General features: G+C 40.7%; 3 protein-coding genes across 4 annotated transcripts; 2 read left to right on the top strand and 1 right to left on the bottom strand.

The window, feature by feature from the left end:
• Window positions 1-4,262: 4,262 nt before the first annotated feature.
• ankrd39 (ankyrin repeat domain 39) lies at window positions 4,263-6,303 on the bottom strand. 2 transcript variants are annotated; one of them, XM_085293723.1, is made up of 4 exons: window positions 5,877-6,303; window positions 5,634-5,737; window positions 5,327-5,530; window positions 4,263-5,233 (listed from the first exon to the last, which is right to left on the bottom strand). In XM_085293723.1, exons 1-4 carry the CDS (start codon window positions 5,965-5,967, stop codon window positions 5,087-5,089), a joined length of 546 nt encoding a protein of 181 aa, XP_085149849.1. In that variant the 5' UTR covers window positions 5,968-6,303; the 3' UTR covers window positions 4,263-5,086. The 2 variants fall into 2 exon arrangements, with proteins under 2 accessions (XP_085149849.1, XP_085149850.1); XM_085293724.1 differs by having other exon boundaries at window positions 5,399-5,530.
• Window positions 6,304-6,758: 455 nt separating this feature from the next.
• kctd9a (potassium channel tetramerization domain containing 9a) lies at window positions 6,759-13,185 on the top strand. Its single transcript, XM_085293721.1, has 12 exons — window positions 6,759-6,948; window positions 7,245-7,366; window positions 7,447-7,490; window positions 7,588-7,684; window positions 7,776-7,834; window positions 7,929-8,057; window positions 8,202-8,269; window positions 10,018-10,113; window positions 10,199-10,348; window positions 10,728-10,833; window positions 10,955-11,088; window positions 11,588-13,185. Exons 1-12 carry the CDS (start codon window positions 6,901-6,903, stop codon window positions 11,702-11,704), a joined length of 1,170 nt encoding a protein of 389 aa, XP_085149847.1. The 5' UTR covers window positions 6,759-6,900; the 3' UTR covers window positions 11,705-13,185.
• Window positions 13,186-15,104: 1,919 nt separating this feature from the next.
• LOC146562189 (progonadoliberin-1) lies at window positions 15,105-15,881 on the top strand. Its single transcript, XM_085293096.1, has 4 exons — window positions 15,105-15,169; window positions 15,269-15,419; window positions 15,510-15,608; window positions 15,727-15,881. Exons 1-4 carry the CDS (start codon window positions 15,159-15,161, stop codon window positions 15,772-15,774), a joined length of 309 nt encoding a protein of 102 aa, XP_085149222.1. The 5' UTR covers window positions 15,105-15,158; the 3' UTR covers window positions 15,775-15,881.
• Window positions 15,882-16,770: the final 889 nt, after the last annotated feature.

Raw genomic sequence — 16,770 nt, 5'->3', positions numbered from 1 at the left:
CAGTTCCCAAGATGAAACTGCCTTGCTGATGCCAGAAGTCAAAGGAGCAGAGTGCTTTGAGCTGATAGGAAAACAACAGTAAATCAATCAACCACTCATTGCAACCAAGGTATGCAGAAGAGCATCTCTGAGCAACACAATGAACCAAGAAGGAGATAATCAACAGCATCAGAAGGCCATGCCATATGCCATTCCACTGTGACACAAACCAATTATTTCAACTACAGCAATGTCTTAAAACACATAGATAACCACTAGTTTCCTGCTTCTAAATTCAGGTAAAATTGAGGTTGTTGTACTTGCCCCTAAAAACCTTAGAAACATGGTTTCTAACCAGTGGAGGGCATTACCTTGGCCTCCTGTAACACCGTGAGGAATATTGGAGTCATTTTGGATCAGGATTTATTTTACAGTGTACATATTATACAACTATGTCTTATTGCATTGACTCAGTATCTCTAAAATAAGAAACATTCTGTCTCAAAGTGATATTGAAAAACTACATTATGCATTTATTACTTCTAGGCTGGACTACTACAATTCGTTATTACCAGGATGTCTTAAAAACTCCCTGAAAAGCCTTCAGTTGACCCAAAATGCTGCAACGAGAGTACTGACAGGGACTTGACACAGAGAGCATTTTTCTCCTGTATTTGCTTCTCTTCATTGGCTCCCTGGTAAATCCATAATCAATTTTAAAATCTTTCTTTTCACATTCAAGGTCTTGAATAATCAGGCCTTGTCTTATGTTAAAGACCTCATCGTACCATATCACCCCATAAGAGCACTTTGCTCTATGACTGCATGCTTACTCGTTCTTCCTAAGATATTTAAAAGTAGAATGGGAGGCAGCCTTCAACTTTCAGGCCCCTCTTCTGTGCCCAGTTTGGATTTGGGAGACAGACACCCTCTATTTTTAAGATTAGGCTTAAAACTTAAATAGTTTAATGAGCTTTGAAACTCTGTCTCTTTTTTGACAGTGTTCCTTCTGTCCCGTCTCCCTCACCTCACCTCCAACTGGTCTCAGCAGATGACTTACACCATAAGTCTGGTTCTGCCAGAAGTCTCTTCCTGTTAAAAGGGAGTTTTTCCTTCCCACTGTTGCCAAATGCTTACTCAAAGCTTTACAATATAAAGCACCTTGAAGTGACTGTCGTTGTGATTTGGCACTATAAAAATAAAACTGAACATAACTGGAAAAAAAATAATGGAAAATAGACCTCCACTGAGCCAACAGCAAGCCAACATGTGCAAATGAAGAACATGCTGGAAAGGGAAAAAAATCATATACCGCATATTCACAGAGCTCATTTGTAGATTTGGCAGGTGATACACTACAATATGGTTTCCCAAAACAGTCTGCTATGATAGAACCTTGATATATGATCCAACAAGCTTCATTAATTGTCCTCTGACTCATATGGAAACAGCTTAAGGGTTGTTTCACTGGCCATGCTTTTGAGAAGATTACATCTCCATAATCAATAAAAAGAAATTTAACCATCCATCCCAGAGTCAAAAGAAAAAACATCCGGGAATAAAAAAGAAGAAAAAAAATCAGACAATAACACAAAAATCACAGTTCACTGCACACAATTACTCAAGGAAGTTTTGACATTGTCCAGATGTGAGAGCTCCATTTTAGTCCAAAACACTGCTAACATGTCCTATGTTAAAATGACTATCTGATCTATGATGTGGTTGAAAAAACCTGGCCTGCAGATAGAAATAAAAAGCTAGCAAGCATGTGTCACATGGTGATCACCTGATAACCCTGACATTTCCCATGGTCACTGAGCTGACTGCCTGGAAGAGCTAAGCTGCAGCCTCTGGACTCATGGATCTGATCACCCGCTGACCTGGAAAGTGAAAGCGTAGGATCTGCAACATCACATCAACCAGCAGACAACATGCTTCTTTGAAGTGGGAGTGGACCTAAATTGGATTATGCAGCATCTCAGAGGAACAGCTCCCATATATTTGATTACACACGCCCCCTGAACCAACATCCACACGCCTACCTCCGCGACACACAACAGATAACATGGAGCTGTCTTCCATGCCAGACTCTGGTACTGCACCTCCTAATGTGTGCCCATCTGCCAGCCATTTACCTGATTACTTTGGGATAGCTCAGACAGGTCCGGCTCTGCCAGGGCAGCTGCGAGGCAAGAGAATAGCATTATTTTTGTTCAGCTGAACACAGGAAAGATAAGGACTAGATGACCTTTTTTATCTGTGAAAACAGAAATCTAAATAAAAACATTAAAAATAATATTTATATAACCACTGAAACCACTACTTTTTACAGCTTTAACATTATTCTCAATCTGTAGAAAAATACACAGAGGAGTATTTGCTCTCAATACTTAGACTAAAAAGTTCCCAACACCAACTTTAAATCCTTCACACAGACCACCTTCTATTTCTGAGGAAAATAACATCCAGTCCTGGTTTAACTTGGGCTCATTATGGTGGAAGTGGGTTCCAGGGCCAGGAAGTTTCATTGCTTTCCAAATAAATCTCGCTAAACAGAGCTGCAGTCCAAATTCCTCATCTTGTGGAGTCCTTCCCAAGTCCTCACACTATGCGAAGCCTCTCAGAAAACAGCCGTTAAAATCATGCTGCATTCTTCCTTTGCTTTAACATAAAAAATCTGAGAAAAATGAAGCAGCACAGATGCTTCAAAGAGATTTTTAAAGTGTGTGGCAAAAAATGGGTCTTTCTTGACCAAGCATTTGATTTTCACTCATGCAGGCCAGATTTTTTCTCACATAAACAACTCTCAAACTCAAACCAGGTCATGAAAAATTAAAGACCAAGGCCCTTAAGGTTTCCTCCAGTTTTATCAAGTGACACAGAGGGTTTTCATTAGCTCACTCACTGCTACCAAATCTGCATCACCATCAACTCTGATTGTGTTCCATACAGCCTGGCAGGGGAGCAATCACAGGGTGCTGTGGGTGGGTCCGACAGTCTGTGTGCCAGTCAAAATTACTGGTTCAACTCAAAGAGCAGAATGTGCTTTTTTCCCCTCCATAATGCCATTCAGACAAGAAAGAAAAAAGGGGGGAAAAAAGGCGAGCCAACCACCCTGCTATTATAGACATGTGGCAATCAAAGCGGGTTATCCCAGATACAGTTCCTCAGCTGTGTGCAAGGAGGAACTTGTCACTGAGCATAAACAGCTCTCTTGGCTTAGCTCTCGGAGTTAAAATACCCCCAATCCTACCCCATCTACCCCTCAACACCCTATCTCCCTGTGCTGTGTGGCGTCAGCTGCAATCAGCTCCAGATGTGGCCTGGCACCCCTCCAGTCACGGCATGGATGTGGTTTGAAGGTAGTTTGGAAACACCACCCACCAGCGGACCCAATGAAAGTTCCTCAGACTGCAGAGAGAGGTTTCTGTCATGGGTTTGTATCTGTGCAGACCGCACTAATACCCACACATCTGTAGGAGGCTGAGAGGAAAATGTATCTCTCCTATGTGCATGTGTTACTTATTGTACATGCTTTGAATAAGTAAGTATGTGAGATAATGGTCACACAAGTATTTCCATCTGTTTCAGTATAAGGAAATACTTCCATAGGTTTTTCACCTCCGGGCCTCCTTCAGTCATGTGACCTGTGTCTGATTACTTAAAAATGAACAAGTAATCTCAGTACAAAACAAACAAAAACAGCTAATAATTGCTATTTTTTTGTTAAAAGTTACATGCTAAAAATCAGCAGACCGTTAAGAATGTGAGACACTCATATGGTTTAACTTAATTCTGAAATCCTGAGACTCACAACTAACAACATCTCGGTGCAGAAAAGTGTTAATGCTTTGCACCAGAAGCAGAAGGTTCCACAAGCTTCCTCAAATACAGTCGTAAAACTAGTAAAGTAGAAACAACGAACATCCCACTGTGGCTCAGGAGGTCAAGTCGGCCAATTGGTTCTGTGGTTCGAGTCCCAGCACCTCCAGCTCATGTGTTAAATTATCCCTGGAAACATACCGAAACCCAAATTGCCATCCATTGTGAGCCTTATAGTTAGAAAGCACTTAAATACACAGAATAAAGTGCTGTAGGAATGGGTGAATGTGGCTTGTTGTGAACAACACTCTGAAGGCACAGTTTGGGTAAAAAAGTGTGACATACGTACCAGTCCATTTACCCTTTTTAAGCTGGCCCATGTTTTGTTTTTTAAATGACCAGAAACCAGAAAAAAACCTGTTGGAATTAGTTCACTAATATATCAGCAGTACAGCTGCATAAACATAAACTGCCTGGACACTAGAGTCCTTCTGTGATGTCTTGCTATCAGCTGTAACAGATTTCCCTCTTTCTCACAGTTACGCTGTTTAGTTCTCCAGCAATGTGCTGGGAGGATTGAATGAGGTCACTTTGTGCTTGTTGCCATCTAATTCAGATGGTGTCCCAGGGAAAGTGTCCAGCCCTTTTAGGACAACAGCTCCCCCTACTGTTAAGAGTTTAAAAGTTCAACAAGGATCACTTTTAGATAAAAGCGACCCAAAAACAGGCGAGAAGTTGGCGTACAGTTTTAATAGAAACACATGCCATATGCTCAACAGAGCCAATTATAAAAACTGATATTGTGACTGTAACAGGTGACTCGTACTATTGTGTAACACTCACAAGGGGTTTCCTCTGTGAGCTTTTAAAAGCTTCACTCCGTGTTCAAGTTCTGTGACATCATTGCACCTTTCAAATGATCTCTGTACTCTGCACTGGCATGTTGTCCTTGTCTTGCTGTTGCTAAGTTGTGTGACTGTTTTGGGTCTTGTACCAAACGTAGGAGTCTGGATACAAACTTAATTCCACAAATACACATCAAAGCTTATAATGCACCACCAGTTATCTTAACATTAAGCCACCAAGAGCACTTCAGCTCAAAAGGTGGGCGTGTTCGATTGATTCTTCCCACTTCCGAATCCATTTCCTCACCATGTCTCAGTTCTCATCAACAGCTGTAACTTTCTCTTCCAAACATGAATGCTGATGCTTGCTAAGGAAAATGTGGGAGATCATTCGTGTGATCTTAGTAACACAGCATGCCTCAGGTTCAGTGCATCTGCCATCAACAGGGGGGTTTTAAGAGCTCCTGCAGGTCTCCCTGCTGTGCCAGCTGGTAGGGTAGCTGGAGCCTCTTGTTCATCTGGCTGCGGAGTGCTGGGCAGTGCTCAACAAGGAGCTGACAGACCTCTTCGTGGCCCCCTTCTGCAGCCTGCTCAACCATGTAAGAGAGTAAAAGATGCAGACACAAGTTAAATGATTATATCTCAGCAGAATGGCTGTGTTATTGCTGGAAATTCTGTACCTTGTGTAAAGGGGACATGCCATCATCATCACAGAGTGCTGGATCTGCTCTGTGTTGCAGAAGGAGTCTTACCACATTCAGATGACCGCAGTAAGATGATCGATGGAGCGGCGTGGCCCCGCCTGGCGTCTGCGGAGACGCACAGGCACCGTTCTCAAGAAGAAACTTGCACACACAGAGATGACCACTGCGGCTTCCATAGTGCTAAAAAGGAAAACAGCATTAGTAAATTACAAGTTTAGGTACATGGGTACATTAGGTACATGAGCTCATGCTGTGCAGCCAAACGTGTCTTCTGTAAACTGACCAGAGCGGTGTATCCAGCTGAGTCTCTCAAATTAGGGTCTGTCCCCTTCTGCACTAAGTACTTTACCCGCTCCAAGTCTCCATTCATTGCAGCAGACCAGATACCTGCACAGGACGCACAGCACCCTACTTCACTGGCACATCTTTCAAATCAGAACAAAATAGTATTGCTTGGCCTAGTCTACATATTTGATAGCAGTGCGGTTTAACTCAGTCACCACATGCCTGAAAGGTGAATGCAAACCTCGTTCAAAATCCATTTCGTACAGCGTCTGGTAAACGCCAGCAGAGGAGACGGGATGAGAGCAGCACAAACAATGCTGTCTGTCAGACATTTCTTAAAAACGCGATAAATGAAAACATTCAAACCTGAAGGTGAACGCAAGTTTATAGTTACAGAAATGCTGTCAAAGATTACTCTGTTGACAGTGACACTGTTCTTCTTCTACTGCTATTGTTGGGCTGCTCTGTGGCGCATTACCACCACCAACAGGACTACGTCGCAACAAACAAGCCGCAAAAATGCTGTTAGTGAACCAATGAATGTTTGGCCCGATGACAAGTTGAGATGTTACATTTGAAATAAGATAAAGGCTGATGCGATGCGAATGAGTGGCGCTTTTCTTCACACGAAACGAAAACCTTCAGGATGGCTAAACGCTAGCGCTACAAATAACTTACGCACGAAACGTGCTTACGTAGAAGCCTCTCAGCCAATTACAGAGCTGTTTACAGGCCCCTTCAGATGCTCTCAGATTTGGTAGCGTTACATTAATGGATTTGTTTAGGCAAATTAGCGGCCGCGGTTAACTTTGACCTGCGGTGACATAATTATTATCAGTGATGCACTTCTACAGCGACTGCAACTGCTCACGCTTGCACTATCATTTTATAAGCATCAAAAATTACGTATGCTGTTTGAAACTTATACATATCACACCATCAGCTCTATTTAATGCTTGACAACAGCACAGATCCAATAAATTAATACAGTTGACTCAATAGAAAACACATTGAGCTTTTTAAATATAATAATAACACTCCCAAGTTCAGCTGTGCCTATAAGTATTCCTTCAAGTTACACTTGCAAAAAATATCTAGTTTTCCCGACAGCTGTGAAGGCATCTTTTGTCTCGTGTTGTTGTCTGATGCAGCAAGCTAGTCAGCTTCATTTGTTTCGGCACACGAAAAGGAGAGTAGCTGGGAAAGGATACGTCATTGTCCTATTATTTTAGCCTTACTAGACCTTCAGCCATAGCGCGTGAAGAATGAGAAGAGTCACGTTATTTGTTAACGGGACATGTAAAAATGGCAAGGTGGGTAATAGTGTGAGAGCTTGGGCCGCAGAATGACTGGCTTTTTCCACTGTACGTACCTAAGGTGTTTCAGGATGCACTGCTAACTGCTGATACTCAAACGCCACATCATGTACTCATATGATGACAGGGTTAATCTCTGACTTTATTACATTTTTTTCCACAAATAAACTACCGTTGAACTTTAAGGTCAATCACCATTTCCACCGTGAGTCATTTATGTCATGTGTATGTTAGGCTGGAGTGACCCTTTTGCTTTCAGTCCTTAATCCATCGTTTTTCCCCCCTCTCTTTAGGTTGTAGCAGTATACGGAACCTTGTCTGACTTACTATCTGTAGCAAGCAATAAGTTAGGAATCAAAGCCTCCTGTTTGTACAATGGAAAGGGTGGTCTCATTGATGACATTGCCCTTATAAGGTAAGCTCAGCTGTGACAACAAATTTGAAGGTCTCCTCTCTACATTATGTTTCTGACATGTGCGTCTGTGCCTCTCCCAGAGATGACGACGTGCTGTATGTGTCAGAAGGAGATCCATTTATTGGTGAGTGCTGGCATGTCTGCTGCTGGAGTCTCATCCACTGTCAGAGTGTCCAAAGGTTTCAATGTCTCTGTTGTCTTCCTTCACTTTATTATCACAGACCCTCAAAATGAAGCCAAGATTACATCAGATCCGCTGGCAGCTCACACTGACTGGCTAACCCTTAACATTGGTGGCCGTCTTTTCACCACCACCAGGTATTTGCGCTTTAAATTCAGCTTTCATGCCATATCTCATTTGTTGTTTCTCTGTTCTCTGGTTGCTGAATGCATCTTCTTTTATAATCAGGAGCACCTTGGTCAGCAAGGAGCCGGAGAGTATGCTCGCTCACATGTTTCGAGAGAAGGGTACTGAGACCAGCTGATCAATGAGCATTTCAGTTCTTATTCAGCCATGTTATTGAGTAAGTTTCGTCAAGCTCTGTGTTGTGTCTGTTTTCAGATGTGTGGGGAAACAAACAGGACGAGCATGGGGCTTACCTCATTGACCGCAGCCCTGAGTACTTTGAGCCTATTCTCAACTACTTGAGACACGGTCAGCTCATTATCAATGAAGGCATAAATATACGAGGTAACCTTTCTTCTTTTTCTTTTTTTTCCTTCTTTTAAAAATGTTATTCCTAAATGATGAGGTCTACCTGCATGCAAGTGATCTAATGTCTAAAATGTTAAAAAAAATGGAGGGATATGTAGCAATCTCCTGAATGTTTTCCAGGTGTCCTCGAGGAGGCTCGCTTCTTTGGAATTGAGCAGCTTGCTGAACAGCTTGAAGTAGCGATCAAGGTAGTTTTTAATGCGGAAGTCAAAAAGCTAGTTTACAATAAAATCACGTTTTATGCTGTTAAAAATGTTAATAAAAACAAACTGAAGTAATTTGTAAACCAGTTAAACCCGATATTTGATAGAGAACAGTACAAAGAAGAAAAAAAAACAAGAAGTATTAAAATTGCATACTCATTTTGAATTTGATGACTGTAATGTTATTTTTTTCTTTTTTTTAAAGAAACAACACTCTGGGAAAGCAATTGTTGTACTTTTTGTGCATGTTTTTGTTTTTAGTCTTTCAGTCCATGCCTGCTTCACATTCAGATGCTTTTTATTATGCAGCCATGTTGATATGTGAAGCTGGTAAACTGTAACTGAGCATGCAGAGTGCTTATAACTACAAGCCACATTCACCCGTTACACATATATCTATAAAACCACTTCTTTTTTTTCTTCTTACACCCAAGCGTTTTGTCTAGCATTTATACTCACACCAATGGTTGCATTAGGAGCAAATCGAGGTTGAGTATCTTGCCCAACTACCCCCGGCTGGGGAATCAATCCTCTGACTCAGCCGTCCCCAACACCCGGGCCACGGACCGGTAGCGGTCCGTGAGTCGTTTGGTACCGTGCCGCGAGAGTTGAGGCTCGGGTGTGAAATGTATGGTTTTTATCGTTAAGTCGGTTTCCCTGGGTCTTTTCCCGTGTTGTAGTCGTGTGTCTTATTTTGAAGGAAATATTTACGTGTTACTATAGCAACCAGAGAGCATCAAGAAGCAGAGAGGAGGATGTTACTCTCAATGTTGTTGGCGCATTTCAGGAGGATGCTGCTAATAAAGTTACACAATTACACAGCTGAATTTACTATTATATTTACATAATGCCACAGTTTTTGTCTGTATCATTTTATTTTGTTGTATTTATCTGCGACACCTTAAAGGCCGGTCTGTGAAAATATTGTCTGACATTAAACTGGTCCGTGGTGCAAAAAAGATTTGGGACCACTGCTCCGACTGATATACGACCTGCTCTACCTCCTGAGTCACAGCTGCCATAGAATGTGGTTGGCATTGTCTTACATGAATGGTGTAGAGGCTTTCCTTGAAAAGGAAACAAATCAACTGGGAAGTAGAATATGTCACGTCAAATTGTGTATACCATTCATCTTAAATGGTGCGTTCACAAATGTGCTAGTTACCCATGCCATGTGCATTAATGCACCTCCACCACACATGCTGACTTTGAGCTGTGCTCTTAATAAGCCGGCTAATCCTATTATTTCTCTCCGTATTGACGCTCCATTTATGGGTGCACCTGGAAACAGTTTACCGTCATTTGTTTTCAGACGTGTTCCTGAGTCCATGTCTGTGTTACTAAAACACAACAATACAAGTTTTTGGTCTTGTCCATTGTGTGCAGTGGAATGGATAAATACCCATTTATGCTAATGAGCTGTTGTCAATTAACTTTTTTTGATATTATGATCTGCCACGTGATTGCTTTTTTCCCCCCCACAGTTTTTTGGGAAATTCAATATCGGAATATATTATTCAATTATTTATAAAAAAAAATTTGTTTTAACATTAATATTTTATTATCAGAATTATAACCTGTCTTTGTAAATGCAGAAAGTATGGAGTCATTTGGAACTCACTGAAAGCCCAAATTTAACTGAGAATTTTGATTTTTACATATCACCTCTGCTTCTTTGGAAACATGGTTGTTAAAAATGTGATCTCTCCCTTGCATGCTTTCTTTTTAAACAGAACTCGCAGCCACCCGAGGACCACTCTCCTATTTCCCGCAAAGAGTTTGTCCGTTTTCTTTTGGCAACACCGACCAAGTCAGAGCTCCGCTGTCAGGTACGGTTAGATGAAACCGTTTTAATTCACTCTCATATCATCTGATCAAATTTATACTTGACCCTATTGCTCTTAATGTTTCTAGGGACTCAATTTCAGTGGCGCCGATCTGTCCCGACTTGACCTGCGCTACATCAATTTCAAGATGGCTAACCTCAGCCGCTGCAATCTGACACATGCCAACCTGTGCTGCTCCAATCTGGAGCGGGCTGATCTCTCTGGAGCCAACCTGGATGTAAGCGTGGCGGCTCTGGTGTTGTTCAGGCTAAATCTTATACATATCCATTCACGTCTGTAAATGCTTCCTCCTTCCGTGTATCTTAATGTGCTATTTTTTTGTTTGTTATGTTTTTTTAAATGTTGGCCTTGTGGTGATGCAAAAATGTACTTGTCTTAGGATTTTTGGTCTCTATCTGCTGCCCCCTCACTTGTGTAGAAAAAAGGACTACTCTGTTCTTTAATATCTTAAAGATACTGCTACAAATCTTCCTCTCACATTCAGCTTATTTAAAAAAAAACGGCACTTTTTTTCTCCATAATCTTTTCATTAATAATTTGTAGAGGTTAGGTCAGACTATCATAAAAACTTTTGCTCTTTGCTCTGCTGGTTGCAGGGTGCTAACTTACAAGGGGTGAAGATGCTGTGTTCCAATGCTGAGGGAGCTTCTCTCAAAGGATGCAATTTTGAAGATCCATCTGGACTGAAGGCCAACCTGGAAGGTAATCTTTAAAAGCTTTTCTGATGAAAAAGGAGGCAGCCTTAATTTCGTTTTTATTTTTTGTTTTTGTTTTAACTGTACGATTTTTATTATTATCATTTTTATTTTTTTCTTTAAATCAGGCGCTAACCTGAAAGGAGTCGACATGGAAGGAAGCCAAATGACCGGTATCAACTTGCGTGTGGCCACTCTCAAAAATGCAAAGCTGAAGAACTGTAATCTGCGGGGAGCTACTTTAGCAGGGACAGATCTCGAGGTGAGTCAAGGATTATCTTTAAAAGCACAGAATAAAGTGGGCTCAGGTGGCAGGTTTTGTTTATGACATCAAAATCAGGAGCAGAAATAATGACACTGCGAATCTGAATAAAATTCCCAATATGTGATGCAGCTCGCGAAAAGCAAAGTCCCACGTTTTTGTTTGTTTGTTTGTTTGTTTGTTTTTTATGTTTCCTGAAATCTTAAAACTAGATGACATGCAAAAACAGGTTTAATTTATCGCTCTTTCTCCATTTTATGTTTATTTTAACTTGAAGATCTCAAACTTTGTGCTTTTCGAATGATTGTGGAGCAAATAGACACTGACCTGAAGCACATTTGTAAATGATTAACAGCTTCACTAAACTTACAAGAAGCCGGTCGATCTGTCACAATCCACACAGTGTTAACAGCACAGGCCAAAGACGGCAAGGCTCGCCTCATTACTTAGGAATTTTCATTGGGTTTTTTTTTTGTTTTGTTTTTTTTCTCCTGTCCAGAACTGTGATCTATCTGGCTGCGATCTACAAGAAGCTAACCTGAGAGGGTCCAATGTCAAGGGAGCCATTTTTGAAGAGATGCTGACCCCTCTGCACATGTCACAGAGTGTTAGATAACTCAACACCACACCTGCAAGTCCAATGCGGGCCACAGCTTTCCCCAAGTCGCTCCTTTTCGATCTCTCTATACCTATCAGTGCAGTACAGGTATATGTATGCACACCCCTGGCATTCCACCAATATTATGTTAGCTTTAAATATATTGCACTAGAATTTATCCAGGGTTGTCTTATGTATGTTTGTATGGTAGGGTGTTTTGAGAATGTTCAGCTGCGTTTATCACCAAAAAAGTAAAAGGTTCCTAGTTTGTGTAGATGTGTCTGGATGTAATCAAGTGACTATACTCATTTAGTTTCATACTTTTATTTCATATTACTTGACATGTTAATAGGAATCAAAGTCAGCTTACCTTTGAGCAGTAAAGCTCAGAGCATTGAGCTTCACTGCATGCTGCTGTAGCAGAAATGGAAGAGGGTTAATTACCAATAACTGTGTCAATATATATATTCTTCTTTAAGTATGTAACTTAATATTGCTGGATATACAACATATTATTATAAAAGAAATAATGCAAGCCAAAGCCATACACTAGCACAGTCTAACAGGCTAAAAGTGCTGTTAGAGCAACATAAAACTATGCTACAGGCTCGTTTTAAACACAGCTCGAGTATGCAATACAAGATGTATAGCTGTGAGGTTTGTTTTTCTAGTTTGATGTTTTTCTGTCTCCTAAAAAACAAAACAAAAAAAGCTTTCCCTGGTTTTGTGCTCTGTGAATCTACCTCTTATTAACCCGAGGTGTGAGTGATCCACAACTGCATGCATTCGGATGTGGCAAAGCTTATCGTAATGTTCATGCACATCATCCGTTATTTATCCGATCCCCAGTACGGCAGGAGAGTCCATTTTCATGTTGTTAAAGTGGGGTTTGCCTGGAAACGTGCTTCGTGTATTTATGTATGTCACTTAATCATGCTTTAAACTTGTTTGCACATGTATATGTTAACGTGTAACGTGGTATATCCTTTCACCAAAAAGGTTTGGTGCTTTTCTTATGTAATGTTGTGTAAAGCAAATCCAGTGCTTCCAAAACTTCCCCAAAAAGTAATTCTTAGAGTAGACAGAGGTGTTGTCAGCTGTTTTCTGAAGGATCTAACTTCAGTTCTTGTTCCACAGTGTCCGTTTGCATGTGAGGGGGGAGGGGGAAAGCTGTGTCTTTGACCAGTGAAGTTTCTCTAGCTGTAGCTCGAAGCTGCACCAATGATGCAATATTATTCACTCAATGAAGTGGAAGGTACCCGGCCTGTGAGAATGAATGATGAAGGCAATCATAATGTGTATTTCACCCTGAGTGTGAAAACCAATGGAAGAGCTATGGTTATTTATTTTAATACATCTCACTGAATGCAATATGGGGCTGGGGTTGATTTGTTTGAGGCAGGGAGTTGTGTAGTTATCCCTGTCTATGAATATTGCACTCGACCATGGAAATATGTTTCCATAAATGACTGTTATAAATAAACTGCTATGAAGAAAAAGTCTTTGTCATCTGTTTTTCTTTCTCGGTTGCTTTGGCTCAGTTCTCGAATGACAGTCATCTAAACAACATGTCACATCCTTCAGAACTGCTGCTTGTGCTCATTTGAATGAGCATTTGTCATTCTTTGTTAAAATTTGCAAATGTTTTTAGACATTTTGGCCTATGACTCAGCACAGCTGTCTACAGCTTGAGCTGTCATTAGTTGCACTTGTCTTTATGAGCAAAATGGATAATGTTCCTATCGGCCGAATAGTTCTACACACTTGGAATATGTTTTGAAATACAACATCTGACAACCAACAGCTGGAAAGACTAAAGGTCTATGTTGTGAGTATTAGGAAAACATACACTCGCTGGACACTTTATTAGTTACACCTTATTAGCACCAGGGTGGTAGTGTCGCACTGTTGCAGATTTGTCGGCTACACATTTATGATGTTAATCTCCCATTCTGCTACATCCCAAAGATGCTCTGTTAGATTGAAAGCTGGTAACTGAGAAGACCTTATGCAGCCACCGTGCAAATCGAACAACTGCGGGAATTCAAAGACCTCGGCTCTCTGATGCAAGAAAAGTGGCATCTACAGCGGAAATGTACTCAAGAATCGGTCAAGCGGCGGCGGCATTCCCCTCCTTACGATGGTGTATCTGGAAAAAGACAAACGTCACCCTCATCACCAAAATCCGCCTGTACTGCTCACTGGTATTGCCCATTCTTCTCTACTGATCCGAGCCCTGGGTCACCCTCAAACACAACCTCAACAAGCTCGAGGTCTCCCAAATGGGCCGTTTGCGTCAGATTCTCCGAGTGTCCCTCCATGACCGCCTCAGCAACAGCGTGACACGTAGTCAATGTCACCAGCAGCCCTAAATGGAAGAGCTGACCCTGAAGTGACGACTGCAATGGTTTGGCCATGTCTGCTGCATGAGCAACCATCACCTACCATATCGCCTTCTGCTGCAGCAGTGCACCGCCCACTGGAGAATCGAGTGTGATGCACCCAAGACGACTTGGATCAAGCAAATTGAAGACGATCTTAAACAACCATCAAGCAAGCAAAGGTCAAGGACACAGATCGCAATGACTGGAAGTGCATTGTTGACCAAGATGGAAACCCTACGGCACCCACAGCGACGTATTTACTTCGACCTCCCCTGCTGACCGCCAGCTAGGGACAAAACAAAGAACTGTGGAGACCATTTAACCCCAGTGGCTCACTTTCATCTTAAAGAAACCACTTTCAGGAGATTTTAGCGCATAATCCTGCTGGTACATTATGGTCAAAAGGGATGAACACGGTCAATGGACATGATACAAGGCATGATGCATTCATGCTTTCATTATTTACACCAAATTCTGACCCTACCATCCAAATGTTGCAACAGAAATTGAGACTGGTGAATCAGAATGTTTTGCAAATTTTATGCTGACCAATTTTGGTGAACCAGTTTAAACTGTAGCCTCAGTTTCCTCCTCTTAGCTGACAGTAGTGGCACCTGGTGTGTTCTTCAGCTGCTGCAGATGTTCTTCTGCATACCCTGGTTGTTATAATTGGTTATTTCGGTTACTGTTGCCTTACTATCCGTTCAAAGCAGCCTGCCCATTCTCTCACATCAACATAGCATCTTTGCCCAGAGACGTGCAGCTCTGTAAAACAGATGTTTGTGTACATCAGGGTACACATGAGGTGAAAAACATACCAAAGCAGTTCTGGAATAACTGTCATATATCTTGTGAAGTCAGTTCAAAGTACATCATAAAATGATCAGAAACTGCAAAAATCACACATCAGGTGCAATTGTTCAAACAGCTCTGTGGGTTGCCAGAGTTGCCAAGTGTTGCTTAATCCCACTTTGTGACCCCCTGTAGTGAAGTGTTGGAGGAAACAAAGCACAGTTATATAAATCTTGGAAAATCATGTGCAGCAGACTTCACAAAGGACAGCAGAAGAGATCAGAAGTTCTTGTCTAATGCACAGAAGGTAAGGTCTTATCTGAAATGTGATAAGGACTGAAACAATATCTGGAGTTAAATGGGGGAAAAATTCTATCATTAACATGCTTACGTGCAAAATGTGAAGCTTTATCCTCAGAATGGCTGCAAAAATCTTGGCACTGTGGCTGCTGCTCGCAGGGACGGTGTTTCCACAGGGCTGCTGTCAGCACTGGTCATACGGACTGAGCCCAGGAGGGAAGAGGGATCTGGACAACTTCTCAGACACACTGGGCAATGTAAGCATTAGTCTAACAGCAACTCTTTATCTGTACATTAGCAGCTGTTGCTTTTCACTGCAATGTTTCTTCATTTTTCCTCAACAAAAGATGGTTGAAGAGTTCCCACGCGTCAAAGCACCTTGCAGTGTTTTCGGTTGTGCAGAGGAATCACCTTTTGCCAAAATGTACAGAGTGAAAGGACTTCTTGTAAGTTTTTCTCCTGAATAATTCAATGTTTAGATTCACTGATGCATCTGTCATTGCTGTCAAAAGGCAGGCAAAGACCTGACCTCATTTTCAAAAGAATTTTCTCCTTTCCTTTCAGGCGAGTGTGGCCGAAAGGGAAAATGGACACCGGACATTCAAGAAATGAAAGATTTCTTTGATTCTACATTTCATTTTTTATATAAGCATAAAACATTTTTTTGTGAATGTTGCTCTTGTTTTATTATCTAAAATATAAATAAAAGCTTTCAACTCACTGAATTTGTTTTCTGCTAAGTTTGCTTGTAATGTTTGATGCAACAGCACCTCGATTTATTAATTTATTTTCATCTTATGACCCAAATCCAAGCAAACAGTACCAGGAAAAAAAAGCCCTTTGTATTTGATGTCAAATGGACAATTTCTCTTTTAGTCAAGTTTGGCTAAGGAGAAAATTTACAGCCACAGTTCAATGACAACAATATGCATAAATTTGGGATAGTTAATGGTATTATGTACAGTAAGTATTGTCGTGTAGGGATTTGGAAGATTGTTACAAATTGGCAACTAAAAATGACACAATACAATTCTTCTTCAGAAACACTATAATTTTAGAAAATAGTAATTTTATGTATTTTTTTAATGTATTTTTTGCTAATTCTGCTTAAAAACAATATTTCTGCTTCTAATATCGCAAATACGCGATACTTTTTGGTGCATCAGTGGACCTTGAAGTATTTAAATCTAAATATAATAATAATTTAATAATAATTTCAAATAAAATACACTGAAAATCCATTTAATTACTGTACACCTTACACCTGACTCTTGGAACATAAAATGTTACCAGTTCTTCTGTTTAAAAAAATAAAAAATAAAAAAAAAATAAAAAAAAATGTATATATATATATATATATATATATATATATATATATATATATATATATATATATGTATGTTTATGGCACTATAATATGAAAAATATTTTTCATATGTATATATTTTTTATTTAAATCCTCTTTACCTTTTTTGACTTAGTAGATGTGTATAGTAGTAGATGCTGTGACTGACTCCAACTGGAAAGCAGGAAAGAGCCATGTATTCTGCAGCTCGGCTCATAACTTGCACTCTGTTAAGTGCTCATATTACCCCAGTTCTTCAGCAG

Source organism: Mchenga conophoros, linkage group LG12 (genome assembly GCF_057382185.1).
Source record: "Mchenga conophoros isolate Kocher_MC1m ecotype Shallow Benthic linkage group LG12, M_conophoros_male_GT1.1, whole genome shotgun sequence".
Classification (NCBI taxonomy): domain Eukaryota; kingdom Metazoa; phylum Chordata; class Actinopteri; order Cichliformes; family Cichlidae; genus Mchenga; species Mchenga conophoros.
Note: the sequence above shows the minus strand (reverse complement) of the source record. Positions and strands in the feature narration are given on the sequence as shown.

Bases quoted from the DNA above. Each gene is read 5' to 3' on its own strand.
- ankrd39 (XM_085293723.1), bottom strand. From the start codon at position 5,967: ATGTCTGACAGACAGCATTGTTTGTGCTGCTCTCATCCCGTCTCCTCT. The intron at 5,738-5,876 runs GTTTGCATTCAC...CGTCCTGTGCAG, and splicing joins CGAAATGGATTTTGAACGAG to GTATCTGGTCTGCTGCAATG. The intron at 5,234-5,326 runs GTACAGAATTTC...ATGGTTGAGCAG, and splicing joins GCATGTCCCCTTTACACAAG to GCTGCAGAAGGGGGCCACGA.
- LOC146562189 (XM_085293096.1), top strand. The intron at 15,420-15,509 runs GTAAGCATTAGT...CCTCAACAAAAG, and splicing joins TCTCAGACACACTGGGCAAT to ATGGTTGAAGAGTTCCCACG. The intron at 15,609-15,726 runs GTAAGTTTTTCT...CTTTCCTTTCAG, and splicing joins ACAGAGTGAAAGGACTTCTT to GCGAGTGTGGCCGAAAGGGA.
- kctd9a (XM_085293721.1), top strand. From the start codon at position 6,901: ATGAGAAGAGTCACGTTATTTGTTAACGGGACATGTAAAAATGGCAAG. The intron at 7,835-7,928 runs GTACTGAGACCA...GTCTGTTTTCAG, and splicing joins TCACATGTTTCGAGAGAAGG to ATGTGTGGGGAAACAAACAG. The intron at 11,089-11,587 runs GTGAGTCAAGGA...TCTCCTGTCCAG, and splicing joins TAGCAGGGACAGATCTCGAG to AACTGTGATCTATCTGGCTG.